Here is a 27,941-nt window from a genome sequence, read left to right as displayed (position 1 = left end):
TCCCAATGCAGGGGGCCTGGGTTCAATCCCTGGTCAGGGAACTAGATCCCACATGCATGCCGCAACTAAGAAGTCCGCATGCCACAACTAAGAAGCCCTCATGCTGCAACTAAGAAGCCCGCATGTCGCAACTAAGAGTCCTCATGCCGCAACTAAGAAGCCCACATGCCGCAACTAAGAAGCCCTCATGCTGCAACTAAGAAGTCCGCATGGCGCAACTAAAGATCCCACATTCTGCAACGAAGATCCCATGTGCTGCAACTAAGACCTGGCACAGCCAGAATAAATAAATACATAAATTATTTTTTAAAAAGACTAGGATAAAACCAACTGAAAAATCTCAATGATATGCTATTTACAAGAAACATACTTAAATATGTTTAAAAAAATACAGAAGGTTGAAAGCAAAAGGATAGATATAGCATGCAGAGACTAACCAATAGAAAAGTGGTGTAGCTGTAATAATATTAAAATGTACTTTAGGACAACAATCATTACTTCAGGTAAAGGTGTTTCATAATGATGAAATGGTCAAGCCATCAGGGAGCTATAAAAATTCTAACTTTAGAAGAGTCTATTATTATAGCTTCAATACCTGGAAGACAAAAATTCAGTAAGGATGCAACTGATATAAAAAACATGCTTAAAAATCTTATCTCATAAATAAATAAATAAACAAACAAACAAACAAACAAACACACCAACCAACCCAAAAAAAACAAGGGGACACTGGTTCGAGCCCTGGTCTGGGAAGATCCCACATGCCGCGGAGCAACTAGGCCCATGAGCCACAACTATTGAGCCTGTGCGTCTGGAGCCTGTGCTCTGCAACAAGAGAGGCCGCGAGAGTGAGAGGCCCACGCACCGCGATGAAGAGTGGCCCCCACTTGCCACAACTGGAGAAAGCCCTCGCACAGAAACAAAGACCCAACACAGCCAAAAATTTTAAAATTAATTAATTAATTAATTAAAAAAAAATCTTATCTGCTTGATGTGTATTGAACCCTGCATTTTACAACTGCCTGAATACACAGTCTTTTCAACTGCACATGGAACATTTGACAAAATTGATCATATGTTGGGCCATTAAGCAAGTCCCTACAAATTTCAGAGGATTGAATATATTGAGAGTATATTCTTTGAGCAGAATAAAGTTAAGCTATAAATCAACATAAAGATAACTAGACAATCCTCAAATGAAAATGGAAAAATATTTTGAACGAAATGATGAGGAAAGTATGACACAACAAAAGTGTGGGTATAGCTAAATTTGTGATTAGAGGAATATTTATAGCTTTAAGTATATATTAACATACATTAATAATATATTAATGTACAATACATTATAATACACATTAGAAAGGATACAAGGATAGAAATTATGTAAACTTTCATCTCTCGAAGGTAGGAAAAGAAAACCCAGCAAATTAAACCCAAAGGCAATAGAAAGAAGATAATAAAGAGAAATAAATGAAATGAAAAACATTTATACAAAAGATAAAAAGCTACAAAGCTAAATTTTAGTTCTTTGAAAAGACAATGCATAAACTCTTAGCAAGAGTGATCAATAAAGAGAATTTTTAAAAAACCAAATCATTCACAAGAAGAAAAACATACACCACAGATGCTGCATACATTAAAAAGAAAATAAAAGGCTATTATGGATACCTTGATGCTAATAAATTTGACATTTTAAATTAATCGGGCAAATTCCCACAAAAACACAAATAAGTTAAACTAAGTCAAGGAAAAATAGAAAATCTAAAGAGTTATATCTATTAAAATAGAATCTGTAATTGAAAAAGCTTCTCACAAAGACATCTTCAGGCCCAGATGGTTTTGCCATTGAATGTTTCCCAGTGTTTAAGGAAGAAACAACACCAGTCTTTTACAGACTCTGCCAGAGAATGGTAAAGAGTAAATACTTAAGTACTTTTTTTCCCAAATTGACGAATGAAGATAGTGAAACCTTGAAGTCAATCATGAAAAGGATAAAGGAAAATTTCAGTTCAGGCTATATCATAAGCTTAGATGTAAAAGCCTTAACCAAAATGTTAGTACATTGAATCTGTGCTAATGACAGATGAAAAAAAAAGACTTCATGAGAAAGTTGGTTTTTAATCCATAAATGCAAAGTTGGTTTATGGAAAAAATCGGTTTTTTTGAAAAAATCATTCAAAAATCAGTTGATGTAATTCACCACATTGAACTAATAAAGAAAAAAATATGGTCATCTCAATAAATACAAAAAAAGTTTTAGATAAATTTCAAAACCCACTCACTATTCAAGGAAAAAAAAATCAACCACAGAGTGGAAGAAGATATTTGCAGCTTGGATCTACAATATCTAAAAAGCATCTACAAATCAGTAAGGAAGAGATGGTCAACTCTGTGGAAAAATGAGCACATAATTTAAGCAAGCACCTCACAAGAGAGGATTTCCAAATGACCAATAAACATATGAAAAGGTGACCAACTTCACTAATCATCAGGGAAGTGCAAATTGCAATAATAGTGAGGTATATACCCACTAGAATAGCTAAAATGAAAAACATCTTAACAAGGATATAAAGCAGTTGGAACTTTCATACATTACTGGTAGGAGTTTGAGTTAACCTAACAGCTCTCGAAATTATTTGGCAGTACCTATCAAACCTGAACATAAGCATTTCTCATGACTTAGCAGTGCCACTCCAAGATATATACCCAACAGATATACATAGATATCTGCGCCAAAAGACAAAAGAACATTTATATCAGCACTGTTTGAAATAACCCCAAACTGAAAGAAACCTGAATGTCCATCAGCAGTAGAATGAATAAATAAATTGTGGTATATTTGTATAATGGAATACCATATGGCAGTGAGATTAAACTGTTGGTACTCACAAACATAATGTTGAGTGAAAGAAGCCAGAAACAAGAATATTATTGTATTATTGTACTGTATTATTCAAAGATAAATAAAGTTCAAAAATAAATGAAACTTAACTTATGGAATGCATACTATATGTTACCATTAATATAATGTTCAAAAGCAGTTAAGACTAATTTATAGTGATAGAAATACAGATACTGGTTATTTGTGAAAGGTGAAATGCATAGTAGTTGGGAGGGTCTTGAGAGGGAGATAACTGCTGGTTATATTCTATTTCTTGATTTGGGTTCTGGTAAGAAATGTGCATTCACTTTGTCAAAGTCTGTCAAGCTGTACACTTAACGATTTATATACTTTATATATGTGTCATACTTCAATAAAACTTTATTTAAAATACACAAGGAAATTACTTCAGATAGAAAATAACGAAAGACACCCTGCCACCCCTTCCCGCAGAAGAAAAAAAGAAAATAACTAAAAACATATATTGATTTTACAATAAGAACTCAGAGTTCACTTTTTCTCAGTTGAGAATAGTAAAATTAATTTTTCCCTTAATTTCAAGAAATAGAAATTTTTAGCATGTTTGCTTTAGATTAGTTGGTTTCAAATAAAACTATTTTGAAGTTTTTGTTTAATACCTTCAAGTATTTTATTTTTTTGCTTTCACAAGTCTTACTATTAACATTCCCAATGCCCTAGGGATAGCCATAACATTTAAGTAAATAGATTATATGTGTGCATGTGTGTGTCATAGTAACAGGAAGAAGATTGGCTAAAGTTTATTTTGTTTTAATTATTGCAGCAAACATTATTTTATTTCTTTTAACAATTTATTAAGCATTTGCCATATACCAGATACTGTGCTTGGTATGTTCACCTCTAACTTAATTTTTACAATAGCCCTCTGAGATAGAAAGGTGATATTCCTATTCCCAGCTAGAATCTAGTTGCAAATATGAAATAACCTAATTCATATAGTGACAATATATGCCTCTGCCTTTAGCTATGACATCAATAGTCAGTTAAACTTCCCTAAAGTTTACATAAACACCGAAGCATTCTTATGCTTCAGAAATTAGTGACAACTAATTCATTTTAAATCAACAGATTTTCAAATGGTACTTGGTGAATGTTTAACATACAAAGTCTATCCCCTTTCTCCTTCGCTCACATCCCATCTTTATGTGAAGAGATTTTTTTTTAACAGGGAAACAGTAATCTGTTGCCACTGCCTCCATTCTGCCCCATTATTTGGCAGGGGTCGGGAGGATTCCTAGTGGAAGAGGATTGAAACTAACAGCTTACATATTTATACTCTCAGCATTTATCATAATTCCCTTTCCTCCCAACTCTCATAACTATGCTTGTAAAACTTGAGGAAAATAAAAAGTAGTTACTCTTAAAGAATTGGATAAACATATTTAACAATGTTTGAATGTACTTGGAAACAAAAATTATTTTCCATTTAGTATGATCCAGAGCTATCATCTCGACAGTTTGGGGTTGAATTATCCCGTTTGACCAGTGAAGACCGAACTGTTCCTTTGGTGGTGGAAAAACTCATAAACTACATTGAAATGCATGGATTATACACAGAAGGTATTTACCGAAAGTCTGGTTCAACTAATAAAATCAAGGAGCTTCGACAAGGTCTAGATACGGGTAAGATAGTGCCCTCTAAATCAAGACCAAATAATTTTATTTAAATAGGTCATCTTATGCTCTTAGTTTTCATTACATGTTGATCATTTTCTTGCAGCCAGAAGAGTGCAGTCTTTTCTGTGGTGCTTGTTTTATCATTTGTAGCTTTCAAAAGAGTCTTTGTTTTTATGTGGTCAATTCAGCAAACATACATTGCATATCATTTATACAGGCATTATTAGGTACTTCAGACAGATCTCATTTAATCTTTTTTTAACAGTCTGGTAAGATCATGTCTTTAATTTACAAAGAAGAAAATTTAGGTTCAGGGAAATTGAATAATGAGCTGTTGATGAGATGCAGGGCACTGTGCTGATGTTTTTGTATTAATTTTCACAACAGATCTTTGTACTAATCTTCCCAAACAGTGATTATTATCCCTGTTTACAGATGAAGAAACTGAGGCTTACAGAGGATCTTGCCCAAAGACTTACCACCAATAAGTGACAAAGCTGGCATTTAACCCATAATCTAAACTATTGCCTGTTAGTCTCTGTTATTCTGACTCCAAGTGGTGCTCTTTCTGATGCATATTCTTGCCTTCCTACATTGATGACATAGTTATTTAAATGGATAAGTAGTGAACTGAACATGTATCTGTGTAGAGCTCTAGCCTCAGTCCTGGAATGTATGCAGAGGTTTGACTTTGGCTTTATGTTCAACTTCTACTCTTCACCACTATTGGAAAGGAATAGATTTTTTTTTTTTTTTTTTTTTTTGGTCGCACTCCGCGGCTTGTGGGATCTTAGTTCCCCGTCCAAGGATTGAGCCTGGGCCCTCAGCAGTGAAAGCATGGAGTTCTAACCACTGGACCACCAGGGAATTCCCAGGAATAGAACTTTTTGAATCACATATAGGTGCAAAGTTTGTCTTTGTGTCACCAAGAATCTACCCACAGGCATCATTCATCCTATATCATCCCAATCATCTCATGTATAACCCTAGGGAGTTTATAAGTGAAGCAGAGTAAAGATTTTCTTCACATTTCCTAAGCTCAATTATCACTGTCATTTCATCTCTGAGAATGACTTAAAATCAGTCTGATTTTTAGAAACTGTCCTTTGGGCCTTTTTTATGTTTGTCATCTAAAGCATCACTACTAGAAGTATCGTTCACAGACCAATCTACAAGAGAAGTACAGAAATTGAGAAAAAGCATTTAGAAACATTTATAGCAATTTAACAGTGCCTTGACATGAAAACTTGTGATCCTTTATTTTACACATCTGTCAGTCTGCGACATTTGAAAACAACCAACAAACAACAACTGTTCCTTTACCACAGTAGGAGCACTGTTCCAAAGCATGGAATTAGATTGTAGAAGATAGTTTGATTAAGAACATGAAGGCATTTTTCAGTCATGAGAGTTTCTAAAGTGAATTATTTGACTCTCTGCATGTTTTGGCTTTCTTATCTAACTCTTGTCTCTGAATAGATGCTGAGAATGTAAACCTAGATGACTATAACATACACGTCATTGCAAGTGTATTCAAACAATGGCTTCGTGATTTGCCCAATCCACTCATGACCTTTGAACTCTATGAGGAATTTCTTCGAGCTATGGGTAAGCACAGGCTTCCTGGGTTCAAGGAAGATCTGCACTTGGGAAAGGAATACCATCATATTAGATTATTCAGCCATCCTCTCAGTTGGTTTAGTTCATATAGATCCAAAAGTAATACAGTCAATACAAAACTGCCAGTGAACTCTCGCCTATTCAAATGTTGACTTTTTTAGAAACTCATTAAAATGTCAGTGTCCTAAAAACTTTCTGAGCAGGTCAACTAGTTGCTTCTTACAAAGAGATTGAAAGACTAAGGTTATAAACAAATTTAAAAATTAAATAGGAGATTTATGTTCATTTAAATTGTGAATCTAGGCAAGAACTCAGTGTAAAGTTGGCTATCTTTTTTAAGCCATGCCTAACATGTTGGTTTAGTTTTTCAGTGCTACAGATGTGTAGGATATTGATGAAGGCCTACCTAGAAGTGTTTAGGCCCTGAGGCGTGACTCCTCAATTCCCATAAGACTGATTTATAACTTATATAGCAATTGATTAATTTTAATGGGGAATTGGTTTGCCACAAAATGCTTGAAAAACTAGGGCATCTCTTGCCCCTTGCTGTAATCAAGAATTACTGGGCTATAGATTAAAACTCAGGAGACTGCTTAGAAAGTATAGAACTCAAGCAAAGGGAGATTAGTGGTAACTGTGAGTTGTTCTTCTGCTATACAGGTATAGCTAAAACTCCTAAAAATCAACCCTAGAGCCAGTCTCCCTTGCTACTTAGTGTCTGTCCAGAAGGAATATGTAGTGTATAAGAGAGGATAGTCATTCTTATTTGCTGCTCTTACTGCTTTCAGGCCTTCAGGAGAGGAAAGAGACAATCCGTGGTGTCTACTCTGTGATTGACCAGCTCTCCCGAACTCATCTCAATACCCTGGAACGCCTCATCTTTCATCTAGTCAGGTAACTTCAAGAAACAAAGGAACACTTAACAGTTTCTCTTGGATTCTTTTAAACAAATGAAGAGCTGCTTCGTATGAAAAACTGACAGATCTTTTTTTTCCTGTTGATAAAGTCAGTGCCTCAAACAGGTGGTTATGATCCTTTGGAGCAGAAATCCTCAGCTGAGTTAGATTGCATGGCAGGTGCTTCTCTGCCCTATTTGGGCCATGTAACACCTCAGTCTCATAGTGGCACTGTGTAGCCTAGCCTGTTATCTAACTCCCGAGCTAGAAGGGCTGTGTGTCTGTTGACATAACCTAATTCATAGGAGGAGGGTTCAGATGGAGCTCAGGAATTGACTGACCAAAGAGAATTCAGGGGTAGCCTCTCTTCTTCTGAGTGTAAATATTAGCAGTAGTTGGGAAGAAAGCCATCTTTCTCTTTGGATAAATATCTTATGTAACTGTTTGAAAATGCCTTAAAGTGTCTACATTCTGTAGACATGTTCATCTAGTAACGGTGACCTGGGGCAGTGAGTCACAAATTTTTCCTTGATCAGCTATCTGCTTGCCTGAATTGCTTCAAGGAACAGAGTAAAAGGCAAAGGAACAGCTTTGGGAAAAGCTTTCCAGAGGCAAAGGAACAGCTTTGGGAAAAGTCTACAGTATCTTCCTTCAACTGATAGGAATATCTTTCCAGTACTATGCAGTTGATGTCATTGATCTTCTTTCTCTCATCTCTTCTGCCTACCTCCCTGCAATTTTCCTTTTTCATCCTAGTTCCACTTGTTTTTTTTGTTTCTTAGGATTGCTCTACAGGAAGACACTAATCGAATGTCTGCTAATGCTTTGGCCATTGTATTTGCACCCTGCATTCTCCGCTGCCCTGACACCATCGACCCACTACAAAGTGTGCAGGACATCAGTAAGACTACCACGTAAGGCCAGTCACCATCACCTCTGCAAGACGCCAGGGACTTCTGAGTCAGTGTAGTCACTATCCAGATATCAAACATAGTGAATGATTTCTTTTTTTTTTTCTTTTTCTTTTTTTTGACTGTGCTGCGCGTCTTGCAGGGATCTTAGTTCCCCGACCAGGGATCGAACCCGGGCCCCCTGCAGTGGAAGTGCAGAGTCCTAACCACTGGACCGCCAGGGAATTCCCCTAGCAAATGATTTTTTTTTTTTTTTAAGTTCATATGTTTTTAATAAGATTGCTAGGTGCCACTGGGCTTTTTTATGCTGAAGATGAAAAATTCCTTTAGGTTCTGTTCAACTAAGCATCATTTGTTTTGAAGGGCCTTATATTTTAAATTCGGCTTTTCTTTAGGAATGATTATAGTTTCCAAATGTATTTTAAAATACCATTTTGCCAAATTACATATACTTTGTGTTTTCCTGTAATCTAGTCTAACTGTAGTCTTATGGCTCCAAATCCCTTTAGTCTTAATACTTCAATATTCCTGTATTTCACCTTGGCCTTTTTTCATGGACCTCTGATTTCCTTCTAGAGTGGTGATTCTTAACCTTTTCTGCAAAAGGAGCTTTCCCCAAAAAAGCCTAGTGTTTGTGTCCCATTCCCAGAGAGTGATTTAATTGGTCGGGGGTGTGGCCTAGGCATTGGGACTTATAACTGCTCCTCAGATGGATACTAAAGTGCAGCCAAAGTTGTGAACCACCATTATAAACCCTGTCTCTGAGCTCATAAAATAAGGGATGTTGATTTTTCTTTTATCCTCTGACTATCTACCACTAAACTTAGCTGAAAAATAGTCTGCGGGTGCTACAATTTATTTGATTGACTTCAGCACTTAACAGTTTTCTCTTTTCCTGTTTCAGCTGTGTGGAGCTGATTGTTGTGGAACAAATGAATAAATATAAAGCTCGTCTCAAAGACATCAGTAGCCTGGAATTTGCTGAGAATAAGGCAAAGACCAGGCTGTCACTGATTCGTAGATCAATGGTAAGATGTAGGACATGGAATCACAGGGGGAAATGGGAGCCTTCCTCAGATTTTAAGTACACATTATGATGTGTAGAGAGAGATTATTCTCTGAATCTTTTTCACATGGAACAAGTGAAAAAAAAAAAGTCACCTTATCTCAGGGTACTATGTATGCCTCATGTTTGTTCTTTGAGCTGTCTTTAGTTATATACACAGAATACAGTTAACTATGAAGTATTTTTTAAATCAAGTATTTGGGTAAAATGTTGGTGGTTTAATAATTTGCCCTGTTTTCTTTTCCTGTCCTTTCTATGAAAACGTAACCCACCCTAACTTTTGAGTCTACTTTCTTCCACCGTCTGTTCCCAACCTCAACCATGTCACTTTTGGTGGTCCTGCCAATAGTTCTGGGATGTAGAGGACTTAATCACTTGCAAGAATGTGAGTCATAGGATACAGAACTCCACTATGAGTGTACTATTATCAAATAAAGATTTCTTTGAGGGCTTATTGCTAGGTTTTGAAAAAAGCCTTACAAAAATGATAATTTATTTCTTCCATTTGCCCATTTGTCTGTTTAATATCTTCCTTTGTAACCGGTGACCTATATATAAACAACTCCATTTCACACTGACCAATAATCAGTAGGGTCTGGATAACAGGAAACCTATTGCTGCATTAAAGTTTAATTATTGCCCATTTACTACCCTTCCCCTGAATTGTAAAACAAAATTGTATTAGTGAACACCCAATCAGATCCCCAGTAAATCTCTAAAGAGAAGCAGGCTTCCCCATCATTGTGCCCATGTTTTTGCAGAGACCCAGCAATACTTCCTCTATACTTGGTAGTTTATACTCAGGTTAGCATTAAAGTAACTCTGTTTCTTCCTTTACTGTTAAACTGCCTGGCACAGGGCAAGTGCACAACAAATGTCTGTAGATTAAGTTAATGAAGGGTGTTCTCTAAAAACAAACATAAACACAGAATTTCTCCAGTCGGTAAAGGTATTAAATAAAGCTCATCACAGAACACAGAACGCAGAATCTTTTCTCCAGGAAATGAAAACAGAAACCCCATTTAAAAGTGAAACCCTTTCTGTAGTATGAATTTTTATGAACTCAGTTCTGAGAGGCCCAAGTTAGCAGTGCCCATCCAGGGAAGACGGGAAGAGACCTTTTACTATAAAGCTACTTTTCAAAGCAGGTAGACGAGCTGTGCTTTTTTGCTTATGTTGCAGAAGACAGATATATTCATTCCATTGAAAGATTAAACCTCTTTAATGGGGCAATGACATGTACATTCTAACCTTCTGCTTTCCTTTTCATGTCCTTCCTAATCCAGAAACCTGTACTAATTGCAGTTAGATTTATGAGCATTACCCGCAATTCAGTCTCGGTATGTATTAATATTGCAATGTGTCACAGCCACTTTACATTATTGTCTCTCATCCATCCAGGAGTTGTTCTGCTCTGTCTATCATCCATGCCTGTCCACCCTCCATGTGCAGCCCCAATTCAGGTCCCACTTCCTGATCAGCTTTTCTCTTACTCTCTTTCTTTAGAACCTTTATTTTCTTTCCTCTGTGTCATGCAGTTGAACAGTGTCCGTTTATAATATACTGGTTTTTCCTCTTTGTCAAATAAGCCTCTTTGTGGATTTCTCCTTTGGTTGGATCATTGAAAGGTGAACATTGAAAGCATTGAGGTATCAAATTTCTGCTCTGTGAGCTTTGTTCTCATCAGTCTCTTCCTTTATTACATAAGAACCTATTACTGTTTTTAGCATCCTCCATCATTAGAAATGCTTATTTGCCCATTCCTATCTGTGACTTTGATGGTGTCTTCCTAGACGTAGAAGTATGACTGTTATCTACTCAGCAGTTTTTAGACAGTAGCTGCAAGTAGAAGTATGACTGTTATCTACTCAGCAGTTTTTAGACAGTAGCTTCAAGTAGTAGTGAGCAAATTGATGGACTGGTTCTAGACTTAAATAATAATAGTATAATAGATCTCATACCAGGATTTCATACAAAAAAAAGAATGGAGAGATGGAACACCAATATATATGGAAACTAATTGCAAAGACTATCCATCTATGTGTAACCAGTTCATTAAGATGCCAGTTTGCTGGGATACAAATGTCAGTCAGTTTTGCTTTTTATCTAGTAACTGCCTTCCAACTCTACCATGTCAAAATCCCCTTTCCTACTGGATATCAACTACCTTAACAGCATCTTGTGACTATTCCATAATTTTTAAATGCTCTAGTCTTAGTCCAGTATTTAAGACTTAGTTCTCTTCATATTATCTCTTCATATTATAATGTCAGTCACAGGCTTGATCCAGTACTCATCACTTTCTTCCAGGATAGACTAGACCTTAATCTGGGGCTGAAAACTTTGGGGGTGAGTGAGTAGGTTCTTTTTGTCACACACTTCTGCCCTCCCTCTTTCTTTCCTTTTTTTTTTTAATTTCTAAATTCCAGAACATACCTGGCTCCAAGAGTTGGTTTTTTTGTTTTTGTTCTTTTAAATTATTTATTTATTTATATTTTGTCTGCGTTGGGTCTTCGTTGCTGCGCGTGGGCTTTCTCTAGTTGCGGCGAGTGGGGGCTACTCTTTGTTGCGGTGTGCGGGCCTCTCATTGTGGTGGCTTGTCTTTGTTGCAGAGTACGGGCTCTAGGCACGCAGGCTTCAGTAGTTGTGGCACGTGGGCTCAGTAGTTGTGGCTCGCGGGCTCTAGAGCACAGGTTCAGTAGTTGTGGCACACGGGCTTAGTTGCTCCACGGCATGTGGGATCTTCCCGGACCAGGGCTCGAACCCGTGTCTCCTGCCTTGGCAGGCGGATTCTTAACCACTGCACCACCAAAGAAGTCCCTGCCCTCCCTCTTTCTTGTGCTGTTTCTTCCTCTGGTGTTGAAACTGAGAGGAGTGATACAGGAGAGGCAGAATTCTACGTGATATGCCAGTATTGAGGTGACAGTCTTCTCGGTTGTTCAGCACTACTATTCAAGCTCATTGTCAATAGGCTAAATGAAGATAAGTGGTATCTCCAGTTGACCCTGCTGACAGTGAGCAGAAGGCTCTAGGCATTGGCAACCCCTTGCTTTGGTTACACCTTCTGGCTAAACCTGACGGATGGCATTCATACCGTGTGACTCTGATATGTACGTCTTTTTTTTGCCTCAAGACTTTACCCAATCAGATCTACCTCCCGTGGCCAGTTCTAGGGCCTACAAGCACATCGGGGGAAAGGTTACATTTTTCATACCTCTTGGTTCCCAAGAACTCAAGGTGGGTAAGTCTTGCCTACCTCTCTATCTGACTCTTCCCACCACACTCTTTCCCCACTTCCCTTTTCCCCTATGCATGTAACAGAGTTGCAAATCAGTAAGTCTTTTGCCTATACAGACAACCAAACGGAATGAAATACCAGTCTCCCTTTCTTTTAGATGAACTCAAACCTTGATTCTTAACCTTCTGGATTCAGTGATGACACTGCCTTTTTCCTGTTAGAGGGGAGGGAATATCCTCTTTCCATAAACTCTATGTTTCCCTGAAATTCCAGTAACCCCTCTTTCTTTTTAGCCTTTTTAGATTTACATTGAGGGAAAGGTGTTAGAATATTGATCACAGTATTGGTTCAAAAAAATGAAACTCTCAGTAAGCCCTGAGAGGAGAAGCTGGTCCCAACTACTCTTGGCTCCTTAAAGCTAGAAGAAAGGGTACTTAATTATCCTCAGCTTTGGATCTTAGCCACAAGTTTGGAACAAGAGGAAAAATCCCACTTAACATCCTATTGCATATGCATCTAGCTGTAGAAAAGGTGTTAGTCCCAGACTTAAGAACAAGACCGTGTCTAGGACGTATTTGGTATTCATTCAGCATCTAAGGGATTGAATCTAAGAATTGAATCTAGGAAAGAGCAGTGAGTTTTAGGATATTCAATACAAATAAACTAATGAAAGTCAATAGTATTCAGGTCTTCATAGATGAAAAAAATTGCTATTCCGTAATTAAATGCAATGGTGACTTTGCTGAAATGAAGAGTGAAATGAATTTTCGAAAGGTATGTTATATTATTGCCAATGTGAAAAGTCATTTGGGTTGGGTGTTGAACGATGAGTAGTAATTTAACAGATGGTGAGAAGACAGGGGAACGACAATTCCAGAGGCAAAGAAGCACGAAACAGATATCTGTGAATAATGACTGCCTTGTGTAGCTGGAGCTGGGCAGGTGGTGTGGAAGTGGCAGAAGAGTTTGGAAAGGTAGACTGGAACCAGATGTGCAGCATTACGAATTTTGAATTTTCCCGTTTTGAAGCACTTGGGAGCTATGGAAAGGTTTTGAAGTAGGGGAATGTCACCATCATTTCTTTTAGAAAAATAGCTGGTAGCATTCTAAGGAAGAATGGATTAGAGATGGGCAAGACTGGCAGCCATATATCAGTTAGGAGACTCTTGACTTGTAAGTAATCGTATTTGCCATCACTATAATAGGTTGAATCCTGATGATGTCATTTTGAAAATATGTTTCTGCTACCATGTACTTTCCACAGAATTAGATTTATGGAGCATAATCTTTGACTAGGCTATTCCCAGAGTAGGGTTTCGGAATATGATATGCTCACAGTCCATCCAGTTATGCCTCTTCTATAACAAATGGGGTTTTTTTTGTAACTTACTTTTGTTATAATTCTAAGCATAAGTATTGATTTAGTATTATTTAAGATAATATAATATGAAGAATATAATTTGAAATAAAGTTTACTAATCTATAGAACCCCTCACAAATTATCCTCTTGAAAGATGTTACACACAAAGGTTTTCATAGCCAAACAAGGTTTAGGATATAATGTGCAGTACTTCCAAAACGTCTAACTGTGGAGTGCTTTCTTCATAATGAGTCTAGTTGAACAGGGGTTCTAAAAAAGGCATTTTAAAAACAACATTCTAATTTTTAAAAATAGTATCAGTTGCTATTTTATGTACTTAGTTTGGAATTTTGAATTTGCTGTAAGTCTTTTCAGGATTTTCTTGCTGCGCTCGTAGTGCTTGGCAGTACTTACAAATTTTGCGTCATCTAGGCTTGTTGAAAAACTTACCTGCATGTCTCCGTTAGAAATTTGCATACTTGCAATTCTGTATCATTGTGGATCTGTGGGGGTGAGCTGTGCAACTGACAACACCAAAAGAAGCAAGAAATGCCCTTCCAGAAGTTAAGTATTAATAATTGGAAAGTTAAGAATCAATTGAAATGTGGCAGCTTTGAAGAGCTCCAAAGGAAAAAGATATTCCAAGTGTAGACTTGATTCTAGCAAAGGGTCCTGTCACTTCCTTACGTTAGTGCATGCTGTCCGAGTCTACTGTTCACTTTCAGGTGACTTGACATAATAAGAATCGGACCCAGAGAATGAAGATTTTCTGAGAATATGGAAGTGTTCTTACTGTTTCTGGTACTGACCAGAAGGTATTTTTGTAGAATTATTTAATCTTTTTTTTTTTTAAGATATAATTGACATATAACATTCTTAGTTTTAGGTATAGCACAATGATTTGATATATGTATATATAGTGAAGTGATTATCATAATAAGCTAACATTCATCACCACATACAGTTAATAATTTTTTCTTGTGATAAGAATGTGTAGTGTTCTCTTTGATAACAGCACAACCAGAAGACCCTTGCTTTTTCTATTCCTCCAGAACCCTCTTTCAGAGATCATGATGGTAAGCAAGAGGCATTACTTGAGGATCCACATGCAGGAAACATGCAGCGCCAGTGGTGAGGAGGATTAGGCACAGGACCTCTTTGGGAGAGTAGGCAAAAGGAGAACAGTATTTGTGCTCTTTTTTGCAAATTGTGAAAGAAGCATCTCTTTTGAAGCCTTGAAATCATCTCTCTCAGATGTGGACAAACGGGAAGAAAAGTTATGTAGGGAATTCTTGTAGATAGAATTCCATAGGAGTGGAAGAACTACAGTAATATCTGTCAAGGGAACGTGACGCTTTTCAAGAGGCCTGAAAATTAGGTTTGGCGGAATAAAAGGCAGAAGTTAGGAAGTAAGGAAATATAAGGATTCTGTGATCTTGGGATGATAGGATTATATGTGAGAGAAGAGAAGGTGAAGATTTACAAACAGCAGAGTGAATGAGCCAGGTGGGTTGAGTGTTTAGAGAGTAAAAAGTACAGAATACTAGACAAGAATAAATGATGGTGGCTCCCTATGCAATTTTTCCTGCTGGATCTACCAGTTGTATCCTAAAAATCGATTGTTAAATATTTTCATTTCACTCTTATATCTCCTTTTTTAAAAAATTCAGATTTGAAGCTTAATACTAGCTCTTTTAGTATAATGATGTACTCAAGTGCTTTTAAAGAAGCTGTTTTCTCACAGAACTTGAAAGATAAACTATATTTATCATTTTCAAATGACTGGAATTATTTCTTTCTCTTATAGTATATAATATCTTTTAAAATTAGGCATTTGATGAATCTAAGATCTTGTGTTTCTGCGTAAAAGACACATTTACATACTTGTTTCATGCTCATTGTGGAAAAATTTGAACAGTAGGGTAAAGTGCAAAAAGCAGGAAGAAAATCACAGTTTTCTATTAATATTTTAGAGAATACTTACATTTCCCTTGAACTTTTTCCTTATGTATATGTAGTGAAGTTATGACAGTCCTATGGTATTCATAGTTTTATGTTTCTTTTATTATTTTAGGAAGATTTTTGTAGAGCTAAAACATGAATTCAATTCAGTATTGTAAATCCATTTAATATTTTTAAACTTACAGTTTTACTAAATAAAAATGAGACTACCTTCCATATATGTTTCTTCAGAGGTACTTCTCATTTTAGAGTACACTTTAGACACATCTTTTTTTCCTTCCCGTTCTCTTCTGCAGATGAGACCTGTCTTCCTAGCCCCACTCATTGATTCGTTTTCATTTATTCTCATTCATTATTTCAACAAAAGTGTAACAGCTCTGTTGTGTTTTAGGCACTTGTGCTAGGTGCTGGAGGTATAGAAATGACAAGATCTCTTCTTTAGATAAATTAACAGTCTAGTAAGCAAAGATATAAATAATTGTAGTTCAGTTTACTAAATCTCATCTTGTCTGTTCAGAAAGCTGTAGGGAAGCATAGAGAGCTAGGTGACTTAATACCTGAGAACACTGAATAAACTTCAATGGCTAGAATGTAAGATTTCTTGGTAAGAATGAAGGAAGGGAAGAGTGATAAGATATAATGAAATAGCAAATAAGTTTTTGGGTTCTTAAATTCCAGGATTACTAGTTTGGATTTGATCTTTTTAGGCCTTGAGAGGCCATCAAAGGTTGTCTAAGAGTTTCCTCTTTTAAAAACACTGGACATAAAGTTTCACAGGAAGTTTACCAACCCTTTAAAAACATAACAATACAATTTATTCTGTTTCAGAGCTGAGAGGGAAAAGGTCTTTTTTTATGAAAAGAGTGTAACATTGGTACTATTTAACACCCCACCCAAAAAAGAAAAACTAACAAAAATTTTACACAAAAGTATTAAAGGCAGCAGAGTACAGGATGGGCTCTGGACTAAACTTTTGTGTTTAAATCCCAGCACCAGATTACTAGCTATTGTGACATGGGCAGGTCATTTAATCTCCATGCCTCAGTTTTCTCATGTATAAACTGGAGTTAATAGTACCAGACTCACAGGATTAAATGAGTTTATACTTGTAAAGCCATAGAAAAGGACCTGATACACTGAGATATGTATATATTTACACACACATATATATACATATGTGTATATCAATAAAACACTTGATATATAAATTCAGAACTGCCTCATCTGTGAATATTAATCCCAAAATCCCAAGTTAAAATATTAGCAAGCATTAGCTCAGTGGCCCATAAATATAAACTTTGACTAAGTGTGATTTAACCCAGGAATGCAAGAATGATTCAATTAGCATAATTCACCATGTTAATTGATCTGTAGGAAAAAAATCATATAATCCTCATAGATATTTAAGAGGCATTTGATATAATTATACAGGTGTTATTTTTTTTAATTCTCATTAAAATAGGGATATATCTATAATTCCTTAGCATGATAAAATATATCTATTTTATCCCCCAAACCAGTATCTTGCTTAATGGAGAAACATTGGAAGCTTTCTAATTAAAACTGGGAAAAGGCAAGAATGTCCATTATCCTCACTGTTATTTGACCTGGATCTGGAGGTACTATCTAATGCAATTAGGTAATAAAAAGGAATCAGAGGTATAAAACTTAGAAGAAGAGGTAAAATTATCACTTTTCATTATGATTGTATATATGCAAAACTCAAGAAAATCAACCAAAAAGTAATTAAAATTATAGGGTATCTGAGTACAATTGATAACTTTGATATATACTACCCATTGGATGATATAATGGAGGAAAAATGCCCATTTTTCTTAGCACACACATGCACTCAAAACAGCAACATAAAATACCAAAGAATATACTTAATGAAGAAATGTAGAACAAGAAATGTGGAAGATTTATACAGAGAGAGTCTTAAACCCCAAGAATTACAAAAGAAGATTTGAACAAATAAATGCATTTGGAAAGGAAGACTGAATATATAAAAATGTTAGTTCTTCCTAAATTCATCTATTCATTTATTGTTCTAACACCCAACAGGATGGAGAGAGGATCTGTTGAGACTCACCTAAACTTTCAGACTCATAAGACTACCGTGAGCTACACTTGGCATCAGAATCACATAGAAGAACATGGGACAGGAAGCACAGCATGCCAGCAGACAACATAGGTCTTCCTTTTATGCCAGAGTCGTCGTAGCAAGCCATGCTGCCACGCCACCATCAGGGTGTTAGTTATATCTTTAGTCTCCCAAGTCACAGCTCAAGTGCAAGGAAAAAGAGGTCCACATTTAGTGGTTGCAGATCTGTTCTGCCTTAGAAGTTTCATGCCTCCACAGGAGTCAGTATCTCTCATAAAATTCTAGACGTAGTTTCCAGGGTCCCTGCAAGGGATATGTCTAATTACAGCAGACTCCACACTCAACGAGTCTAAATATATAGGTTCCAGCCAGATATTTATAATTTATCATTCCTTCTTCAGATGCCAATCAGGGTAATTTTTGCCAGAAGCAGTGTTATCTAGTAACATCATTTACATGCTACCTTTATCAGGTTTCCAGGGTGCTGAGCTAGAACATGGACCAAAGATCAAATTCTCATAGGCAAGGAAAGAGTTTTGTAACATTTTACCTACAGATGTGATGTCAATAAAAACAACAAAAGAATATTTGGGGGGACCTTGACAAGATGCTACTAAAATTCATAATAAGAAAATAAGGAAGCAGGAAAACTAAGAAAATCCTTAAAAAAGAAAAAGGATCATAAACATTAAAGTGAGTGGCATTTCAGAGGTATACTATTCAATAAATGGTGAAGGAAAAAAGGATAGTCATGTGGAGAAAAAACAAGAAAAATGTTGATCTAAATCAATCAAAGACTAAAAATTTAATAAAAGTGCTAGGAGTATAGTCATCGCTCAGTATCCACAGGGAACACTGTGATAGGGGTTTCAGAACCCCTGCCCCCACAGATACCAAATTTCTAGGATGCTCAAGTTCATTATGTAAAATGGCATAGGGCTTCCCTGGTGGCCCAGTGGTTAAGAATCGGCCTGCCAGTGCAGGGGACACGGGTTCGAGCCGTGGTCCGGGAAGATCCCACATGCCGCGGAGCAGCTAAGCCCATGCACCACAACTACTGAGCCTGAGCTCTAGCACACATGAGCCACAGCTACTGAGCCCGTGTGTCACAACTACTGAAGCCTGCATGCCTAGAGCCTGTGCTCTGCAACAAGAGAAGCCACTGCAATGAGAAGCCTGTGCACCACAACGAAGAGTAGCCCCCGCTTGTTGCAACTAGAGAAAGCCCACGCAGCAATGAAGACCCAACGCAGGCAAAAATAAACAAACAAAATAAATAAAGTTCCTGTTTAAAAAAAAAATGGCATAGTATTTGCATATAACCTACACACATCCTCCCATTATACTTTTTTTTAATTAATTAATTAATTTATTTATGGCTGTGTTGGGTCTTCATTTCTGTGCGAGGGCTTTCTCTAGTTGTGGCAAGTGGGGGCCACTCTTCATCGCGGTGCGCGGGCCTCTCATTATCGCGGCCTCTCTTGTTGCGGAGCACAGGCTCCAGACGCGCAGGCTCAGTAATTGTGGCTCACGGGCCTAGTTGCTCCGCGGCATGTGGGATCTTCCCGGACCAGGGCTCGAACCCGTGTCCCCTGCATTGGTAGGCAGATTCTCAACCACTGTGCCACCAGGGAAGCCCTATACTTTATTTTTTATTTGAAGTATAATTGATTTACAGTATTCAAGTGTACAGTATACTGATTTGATATTTTTATACATTACAAAATGATCACCACGATAAGTCTAGTTACCATCTGTCACCATAGAAAGTTATTACAATATTATTGACTATATTTCCTATGCTGTACATTACATCCACATGACTTATTTACTTTATAACTGGAAGTTTGTACCTTTTAATCTCCCTCACCTATTTAGCTCATCCCCCTACCCCCTTCCTCTTTGGCAACCACCAGTTCTTTGCATCTGTTAATCACTTTCTGTTTTGTTATGTTTGTTTTTTTAGATTCCACATATAAGCGAAATCATGCATTACTTGTCTTTCTGTGTTTGACTTATTTCACGTAGCATAATCTAGGTCCATCCATGTTGTTGCTAATGACAGGATTTCATTCTTTTTTTATGATTGAGTAATATTCCATTGTGTGTGTGTGTATGTGTGTATACGCATACATATTTATACTTCATTTTCTTTATCCATTCATCTATCAGTGGATACTTAGGTTGCTTTCATATGTGGGCTATTGTAAATAATGCTGCAGTGAACATAGGGGTGTATATATCTTTTCAAATTAGTGTTTTTGTTTTATCTGGATAAATATCCAGGAGTGGAATTGCTAGATCATATGGTAGTTCTATTTTTAATTTTTTGAGGATCCTTCATGAAATCTTCCATGTACCAATTTACATTCCCACCAACAGTGCACAAGGGTCCCCTTTTCTCCACATCCTCATCAACACTTACATGCTATCTTTTTGATAATAGCCATTCTGACAGGTGTGAGTTGATGTCTCATTATGGTTTTGATTTGCATTTCCTTGATGATAGTGATGTTGAACATCTTTTCATGTGTCTGTTGGCCATCTGTATCTTGTCTTTGGAAAAATGTCTATTGAGGTGCTCTGCTCATTTTTTAATTAGGTTTTTTGTCATTTTGAAGTTGAGTTGTATGAGTTCTTTGGATATTTTTGGATATTAACCCCTTGTTAGATATATCATTTGCAAATATCTTTTCCTCTTCAGTAGGCTGCCTTTACATTTTGTTTATAACTTCCTTCACTGTGCAGAAGCTTTTTAGTTTGATGTAGTCCCATTTGTTATTTTTGCTTTTTTTTCACTTGACTAAGGAGACATATCTAAAAAAATATTGCTAACACCAATGTCAAAGAGCATACTGCCTGTGTTTTCTTCTAGGAGTTTTATGGTTTCAGGTCTTACATTTAAGTCTTTAATGCATTTTGTGTTTATTTTTGTATATGGTATGAGAAAGTAACCCAGTTTGATTCTTTTGCATGTAGCTGTTCAGTTGTCCCAACACCATTTGTTGAAGAAGCTGTCTTTTCCCCTTGTATATTTTTGCCTCCTTTGTTGTAGATTAATTAACCATATAAGCATGGGTTTATTTCTGGACACTCTGGTTTCTGTTCCAGTGATCTATGTGTCTGTTTTTGTTCCAGTACCATACTGTTTTGATTACTGTAGCTTTGCAGTATACTTTGAAATCAGAGAGTGTGATACCTCTAGTTTTGTTCTTTCTCAAGATTGGTTTGGCTATTTGGAGTCTTCTGTGTTTCCATACACATTTTGGAATTATTTGTTCTGGTTCTGTGAAAAATGCCATTGGTGTTTTGATAGGGATTACATTTAATCTGTAGATTGCCTTGGGTAGTATTTGTGATTTTAACAGTATTAATTCTTTCAATCCATGAGCATGGTATATCTTTCCATTTGTTTGTGTCATCTTCAGTTTCTTTCATTGGTGTCTTTTAGTTTTCCAAGTACAGGTCTTTTATCTCCTTGGTTAGATTTATTCCTAGGTATTTTCTTCTTTTTGATGCAGTTGTAAATGGAATTGTTTTCTTAATTCCTCTTTCTGATAGTTCATCGTTAGTGTATAGAAACGCATCAGATTTCTGTATATTAATTTTGTATCCTGAAACTTTAGTCAATTAATTTATTCTCATATTTTTTGAGTGGTATCTTTAGGATTTTTTTATATGTATGGTATCATGTCATCTGCAAACAGTGACAGTTTTACTTCCTCCTTTGCAATTTGTATTCCTTTTATTTTTCTTGTCTGATTACTGTGGCTAGGACTTCCAATACTATGTTAAGTAAAAGTGATGAGAGTGGGCATATTTGTCTTGTTTCTGATCTTAGAGGAAATGCTTTCAGCTTTTCACCATTGAGTGTGATGTTAGGTTTGTCATATATGGCCTTTATTATGTTGAGGTTTGTTCTCTCTATACCCACTTTGTTGAGAGTTTTTATCATAAATGGATGTTGAATTCTGTCAAAGCTTTTTCTGCATCTGTTGAGATGATCATAATTTTTATTCTTCAGTTTGTTAATGTGGTGTAATCACATTGATTGATTTGTGGGTATTGAACCATCCTTGCATCCCTGGGATAAATCCTACTTGATCATGGTATGATCCTTATAATGTATTGTTGAATTTGGTTTGCTAGTGTTTTGTTAAGGACTTTTATGTCTGTGTTCATCAGTGACATTGGCCTGTAATTATCTTTTTTTGTGGTGTCTTTGGTTTTGACATCAGGGTGATGCTGACCTCATAGAAAGAGTTCAGAAGCATTTCTTCCTCTTCAGTTTTTGGGAATAGTTTGAGAAGGATAGGTGTCCTGCCTACTTTAAATCATTCCTAGATTACTTACCATACCTAATTCAATGTAAATACTATGTAAATAGTTGTTAGTGCATGGTGGCAAATTCAAGTTTTGTTTTTTGGAATTTTAGGGAAATTTTTTTCAGATATATTCATTCTGCAGTTGGTTGAATCCAAGAATGCAGAACCTGCAGATACGGAGGGATGTCTTAACAGCTCAGGCAACCTAGCTTTGCAGAGCTGTTTACTGCCCTGTATCCTGCAGGCACAAAAGCATTCCACCTCTTCACCTTCACATTGCCAAAACATCCAAGAAGAAGTTTAATTCAGCTGAAAGGGCAATTATGGAAGAGCCCAAGAGGAGATGAAGAAGGTTATCAGATACACCTTTTCTACAAAAATTGAAGCCAATACATAACAGGAGGCAGAAAAGGATAAATCTTTAGGGAAAAAAAATAGGAACAAAAAGGGAAAGGGGAGCAAAAGGAAAACAGACTGAAGTAGCTAACAAAGAAACTAAAAACACCTTAAGATAACAGAGAAACTGAAGCCAAGTGTGATTAAGTTAATATAATTTATCAAGTCAGTGGGCCCTGTATTGTACTTCTTGTACAATCCAGTAGAATTTTTTTAATCAGTTTTTTAAATGTGACTTTTTTAGAGCTCTAAAAACATGTGTTTTGGTTTTTTCTTTTCCTCCTAGTATATATATTGAGATTATATACATTGAGATATAGTGGACATATAACATTGTGTAAATTTAAGGTGTACAATGTGATGATTTTATATATATATATATATATATATATATATATATATATATATATATATATATATATATATGTATATATATATATGTATATATAATGAAAAGATTACCACAGTAAGGTTAGTTAACACATCCATTACTTCATCTAGTTACTTATTTCTCTTTTTTTTTTTGGTGGTAACAACATTTAAGATCTACTCTCTTAGCAACTTTTAAGCATATAATACAGTATTGTTAACTACAGTCAGTATGCTGTACATTACATCCCCAGAATTTATTCATCTTGTAACTGGAAATTTGTACCGTTTGACCACTATCACCCATTTCCCCCACACCCCAGCCCCTGGCAACCACCGATCTACTCTCTGTTTCTATGAGTTCAGTTACAAATATGTTTTTTAAGAAGAAGGGAATTCCACCTTCTCCCATTTTGAAAGGGTGAAATCAGTGCTAGTTTATTTTTCTTTACAAAGTGAAAATAGTTAACTCCTCAAAAGCATAGTAATGTCTTAGATTGCTCCTTGATTGGCTCTCTGTCGTAACTGTGTTATCTGTGATGTCTTTGGTAGTGGTAATCCAGCTTTTCCTAGTAACTTTGTTAATGAGAGGTTGGAAATTTGAATATTGTGTATGATATTAAATCGTGGATAAGTGGGGCTTTAGACCTAACACTCATCGACATTTGAAAATAATTGTAGTTGAAATCTCGATTTTAGGAATAATTTGTCTCGAGTTTCAGCTGGAAAGTCACTGGCATAACTGTTCAGAAAAGGATTACAATATGGCTTTATAGGTTTTTCAGTACTTATATTAACAATTGGGTACACATTGTTCATAAACTATGTGATCAATCAAAACCAATAAAATCCCTATTATGATAGAAAAATATACTGTGATCTTGGAGTAGGGGAGGTTTTTCTATTATATAAAACCATTAAAAGAAAAGTTGATAGGTTCATTGGCATAGTTATCAAGTATTAATGCATGACAGATATGACCATAAGCAAGGCAAAAGGGAAATGATACACGGTAAGAAAATATTTACAACTCATATCACGAAGTCTGATTTTCCCTAGTTAATGAGGAGAAGCCCCTACAAATAAATAGGAGAAAGACCTAGTGGAAAATGAACAAAGGATACTACAAACCACTTCTCAAAGTGTTAACTGCTAACTCTTTCCAGGAAGTCCACAAGGTCAAATATTTTTATCATAATGTGAAGAAAATATTTGCCTTTTTCACTCTGTTGACTTTTGCAGTGATGGTAGAAAAACAATTATGGATAAAACCACTGAAAGAGAATATATAGTGAATGTTGCTATAAAAAAAGAAATCCCATTTAAAAAAACTAAATTATGCTTACTATGGAAAAGTATGGAGAAGAAAGGGTATTATTCCACTCAGGAAATACCTTGATATATTTGCAGATTTTAAAAGAACCGATGATATACCAGTTTATGTCCAGTTTTTAACACAGTATTAACATATTCCCATGTTTCTAAAAGCTCTATGTAATTAACTTTAAAATTTACTTTCTCTGACCTTGTAAGAGAACTCTGGGCTGTAGGGGTTCCAGCTTTTCCTTAACCTTTGTTTAATGCTATCTTAAGAGAGATCAGACCTGTGGAGTTTGATTTTCTTCAGCTCTGTTAAGTAATTCTTAGCTAACCCGTAGTGAAGTACTTTAGGTGGCCAGGTGATGGTATGAATGCCGAACAAAGGCAGCTCTTCTATTGAATACTGGGAAGTGAATACTAGGAGTAAGCTCAGATTTTTCCAGCTCCCTGAGGCTTTTTTATATCACATTAAGTTTTAGTTGTTCATTTGGCTTCATTAAAATAGTCAAAATGATATGTAATGAGAAGCTGTCTTGGAATTTATAATGTAATTCTGACCAGTCATAATGGACTTTAACACTGTGTTGATACCAACTCCAAACCCTGTTCTCTGCGTCCATTCCGCAATGCTATCTTTTCTGTAGTCATCCTCTATTAAATTTGCAGACTGACAGTTTGTTTTGAGGGCCTTTTTCTTAACATATTCTTTACTTCTTTCTCTCAGAACTAAAAGTGGAATAGCAGTCTTGTCACCCTCTTACTATTCATCCTGTTGCATGTTTTAGAGGGCATGAGCTTGGAAGAGTCAGTCTGAATGCCCTTAGAACTACCTTCTACTTTCACCTTACCATTTGGGCTAGCTCAGCAGTTTTGGTTTCTGAGACAGCATGTCTTCCTTTCTTCTTCCCAAAATCAACTCAGAAATCTGTCAGTTTATTGTCCCATTCTATTCAAAAGATAGTAGTATATTTGCATAAATAGTTAACTTTGAAGAGGAGCTCTTACTTGTTGAGAAATACAACACATTAAAAAAAAAGCACAGAAACATACATCTGCATCTTAATGAATTATGAAGTAAACATCCACATACCAACCTCAGGTCAAGAAATAGAACATTGCCAGCACCCCCAGAAGCTCTTCTCTTTCTCTTTCCAATTGCAATCCTTTCTCTCCCCCAAAGGTAAGCAGTAACTTGAGTTTTACGTTAATCACTTACTCTGTTTTCTTTCTTGGTTTCCCACTAAAGTATGTATCCCTGAGCACTATAGTTTTGTCTGTTTTTGAGCTTTATATAAATGGAATCATATAATAGGTATTATTTTATATCTGACTTATTTCACTCAACCTTATGTGTGTAAGGCTTATCCATATTATTGTGTTTCATTGTAGCTCATATATGTTACTATATAGTATTCCAGTGTATATGTATACCACAGTTTATGCATTCTAGTATTGATGGACATTTGGCTTGTGTTTGGGGAGTTATGAATAATGCTGCTATGAACATTCTGATACATGTAGTTTGGACGGACACATGGATGTATTTTTGTGGGGGTTATATAGGAGTGGAATTACTGAGTCACAGGATATATATATCTTCAACCTGAGTACATAATACCAAACTTTTCTTCCAAAATGGTTGTACTTTACTAGCAGTGTATGAGAGTTCCCAATTGCTCCACTTCCTCCCCAGCACTTATATTGCCAGATTCCTTAATTTTAACCATTTTAGTGGATGTATCATTGGGGTCTTATTTTAAATTTCTGTGTTGTGACTCTAATGTGCTTAAGCACCTTTTCGTAAGTATGTTGGCAGTTTGGATATGCTCTTTTGTGAAGGACCTGTTCAGAACTCTTGCCCATTTTTCTGATTGGGTTGTCTGTCTTTCTCTCATCTGTAGGAGTTCTTTATGAATTCTGGATACATACCCTTTATTGGTTACTTCTGTTGCAGCTTTCTTCTTCCAGTCTTAAAGGTGTCTTTTGATGAACAGGATGTTCTTAATTGTAATGTAGGCTAACTTACCAGCCTTTTCCTTTAGACTAGTACTTTTAGGGTCATGTTTAAGAAGTTTTTTACTACCTGAAGTTATGAAGATAATCTTTATTATCTTCTAAAAGCTTTATTGTTTTGCCTTTCATATTTAGATATATAATCCACCTGGAAACAATTTTTGTATGTGGTATAGTGTAGGGAGTGGTCTTTATGTTTCCACATGGATATCCAGTTTTTCCAGCACTGTTTATTTAAAAAAGCATCCTTTCCATACTGCTCTGAAGTTCCCCTTTTGTGATAAATCAAGAGTCTATATATGTGTGGCTCTCTTTCTAGGCTCTCTATTTTGACTATCTTTGTACCAGCACCACTGTTTTAATTACTATAGCTTTCTAAAAATATCTGCTAGAACAAGTCATCCTACCTCCTTCTTCAATAGTGTTTTGACTATTCTTGGCTCTGTATACAGTATTGCCATATAAATTATAGAATCAGCTTCACAAAAATTGTCTTGGGATTTTTATTGAGATTGCATTGAATTTAGAGATCACTTTAGGGAGAATTGATATTTTTACAATATTGATTGTTCCCATCTGTGAACATGATATATCTCTCCATTCATGTAGATCATTAATTCCTCTCAAAATTGTTTTATAGTTTTGTATATCGATATCTTACACATCTTTTGAATTATTTGAATTGTTACTAGGATTTTAATAATTTTAATACAATTATAAATGTTATTTTAAAATTTTTGTATTCTGTTTGTTGCTTGTTAAATAAAAATACAATTGATTTTGGTATTTTTCCACTTATTCTAACAATTTTTCTGTGCATTCCTTTGGATTTCCTACCTCTACAGTCATATTGTTCATGAATAATGATAGTTTCATTTGTTCTTTCATAATCCTTCTGCCTTTTATTTCTTTTTCTTACGCTAGCTAGAACCTTCAATGCTATGTTGAAAGGAAGTGGTGATAGGGATCATTCTTGGCATGTTCCCAGTCTCAAAGGGAAAGCTTTCAGCCTTTTACCACTAAGTATGATGTTTGCTATAGAATTTTTATAGATGCTTGATGAGATTAAATATGTTCCCTTCTATTCCTGGTTTTCTAAGAGCTGTAATTGTGATTTAATATTGAATTTTATGAAATGCCTTTACTGCGTGTATTGAGGTGTGCATGAGACTTTTAAATTTTATTGTTATGATATTTTACGAGTGAATTTCTGAATGTTAAATCATTATACTAGTGCAATAAATCCAACTTAGTCATGATGTAATATTCTCCTTATATATTGCTTGATTTGATTTATAGTATGTTGTTTAGAATTTTTACACCCCAGTTTATGACTAAAATTGTCCTGTAATAGACTTTCCTTTTAATGTCCTTATGTTTTGGTATCAAGCTTATGCTGACCTCTAAGAATGAGTTGGAGAGTAGCCCTTATTTTTAATTCTGTGGAAGAATTTGTGCGTTATTTCATCTTGTTTACTAGTGAAATCATGTAGGCTTCCAGTTTTCTCTCTGTAAAGGTTTTATTTATAGATTCAGTTTATAAGATTAATCACATTTTTAATTTTTTGACAGTATTAATTACTTGGATTTTTGTAGAAATTTCTCCACTTTGTATAAAATTTCAGATTTATTGACATAAAGTTGTTCATAGTAGCCTCTTATCCTTTTCATGTCTACTAGATTTTTAGTGATGTCCCCTTTTCATTCCCGCCTTTGGTTATTTGTAAATTCTTTTTCTCTTACCAATTTTGCCAGAGTTTAAAATCTTTTATTAGTCTTTTCAAAGAGCTACATTTTGGCTTTGGTCCTCTTTTTTCTAATGTT

At 35.8% G+C, this 27,941-nt stretch overlaps 1 protein-coding gene across 7 annotated transcripts in view; it reads left to right on the top strand.

The window, feature by feature from the left end:
- MYO9A (myosin IXA) overlaps positions 1-27,941 on the top strand; it is a 286,549-nt gene that overhangs the window by 246,521 nt on the left and 12,087 nt on the right. For all 7 annotated transcript variants that reach the window (XM_068554851.1, XM_068554866.1, XM_068554884.1 and 4 more), the window contains 5 exons: positions 4,351-4,543; positions 6,017-6,145; positions 6,946-7,051; positions 7,836-7,967; positions 8,869-8,992. In XM_068554851.1, the coding sequence (XP_068410952.1) occupies positions 4,351-4,543; positions 6,017-6,145; positions 6,946-7,051; positions 7,836-7,967; positions 8,869-8,992 (684 nt within the window). The remainder of the gene's footprint in view (positions 1-4,350; positions 4,544-6,016; positions 6,146-6,945; positions 7,052-7,835; positions 7,968-8,868; positions 8,993-27,941) is intronic.

This window comes from Eschrichtius robustus, chromosome 1 (genome assembly GCF_028021215.1).
Source record: "Eschrichtius robustus isolate mEscRob2 chromosome 1, mEscRob2.pri, whole genome shotgun sequence".
Classification (NCBI taxonomy): Eukaryota; Metazoa; Chordata; class Mammalia; order Artiodactyla; family Eschrichtiidae; genus Eschrichtius; species Eschrichtius robustus.
This window is presented reverse-complemented; position numbering and strand designations above follow the sequence as displayed.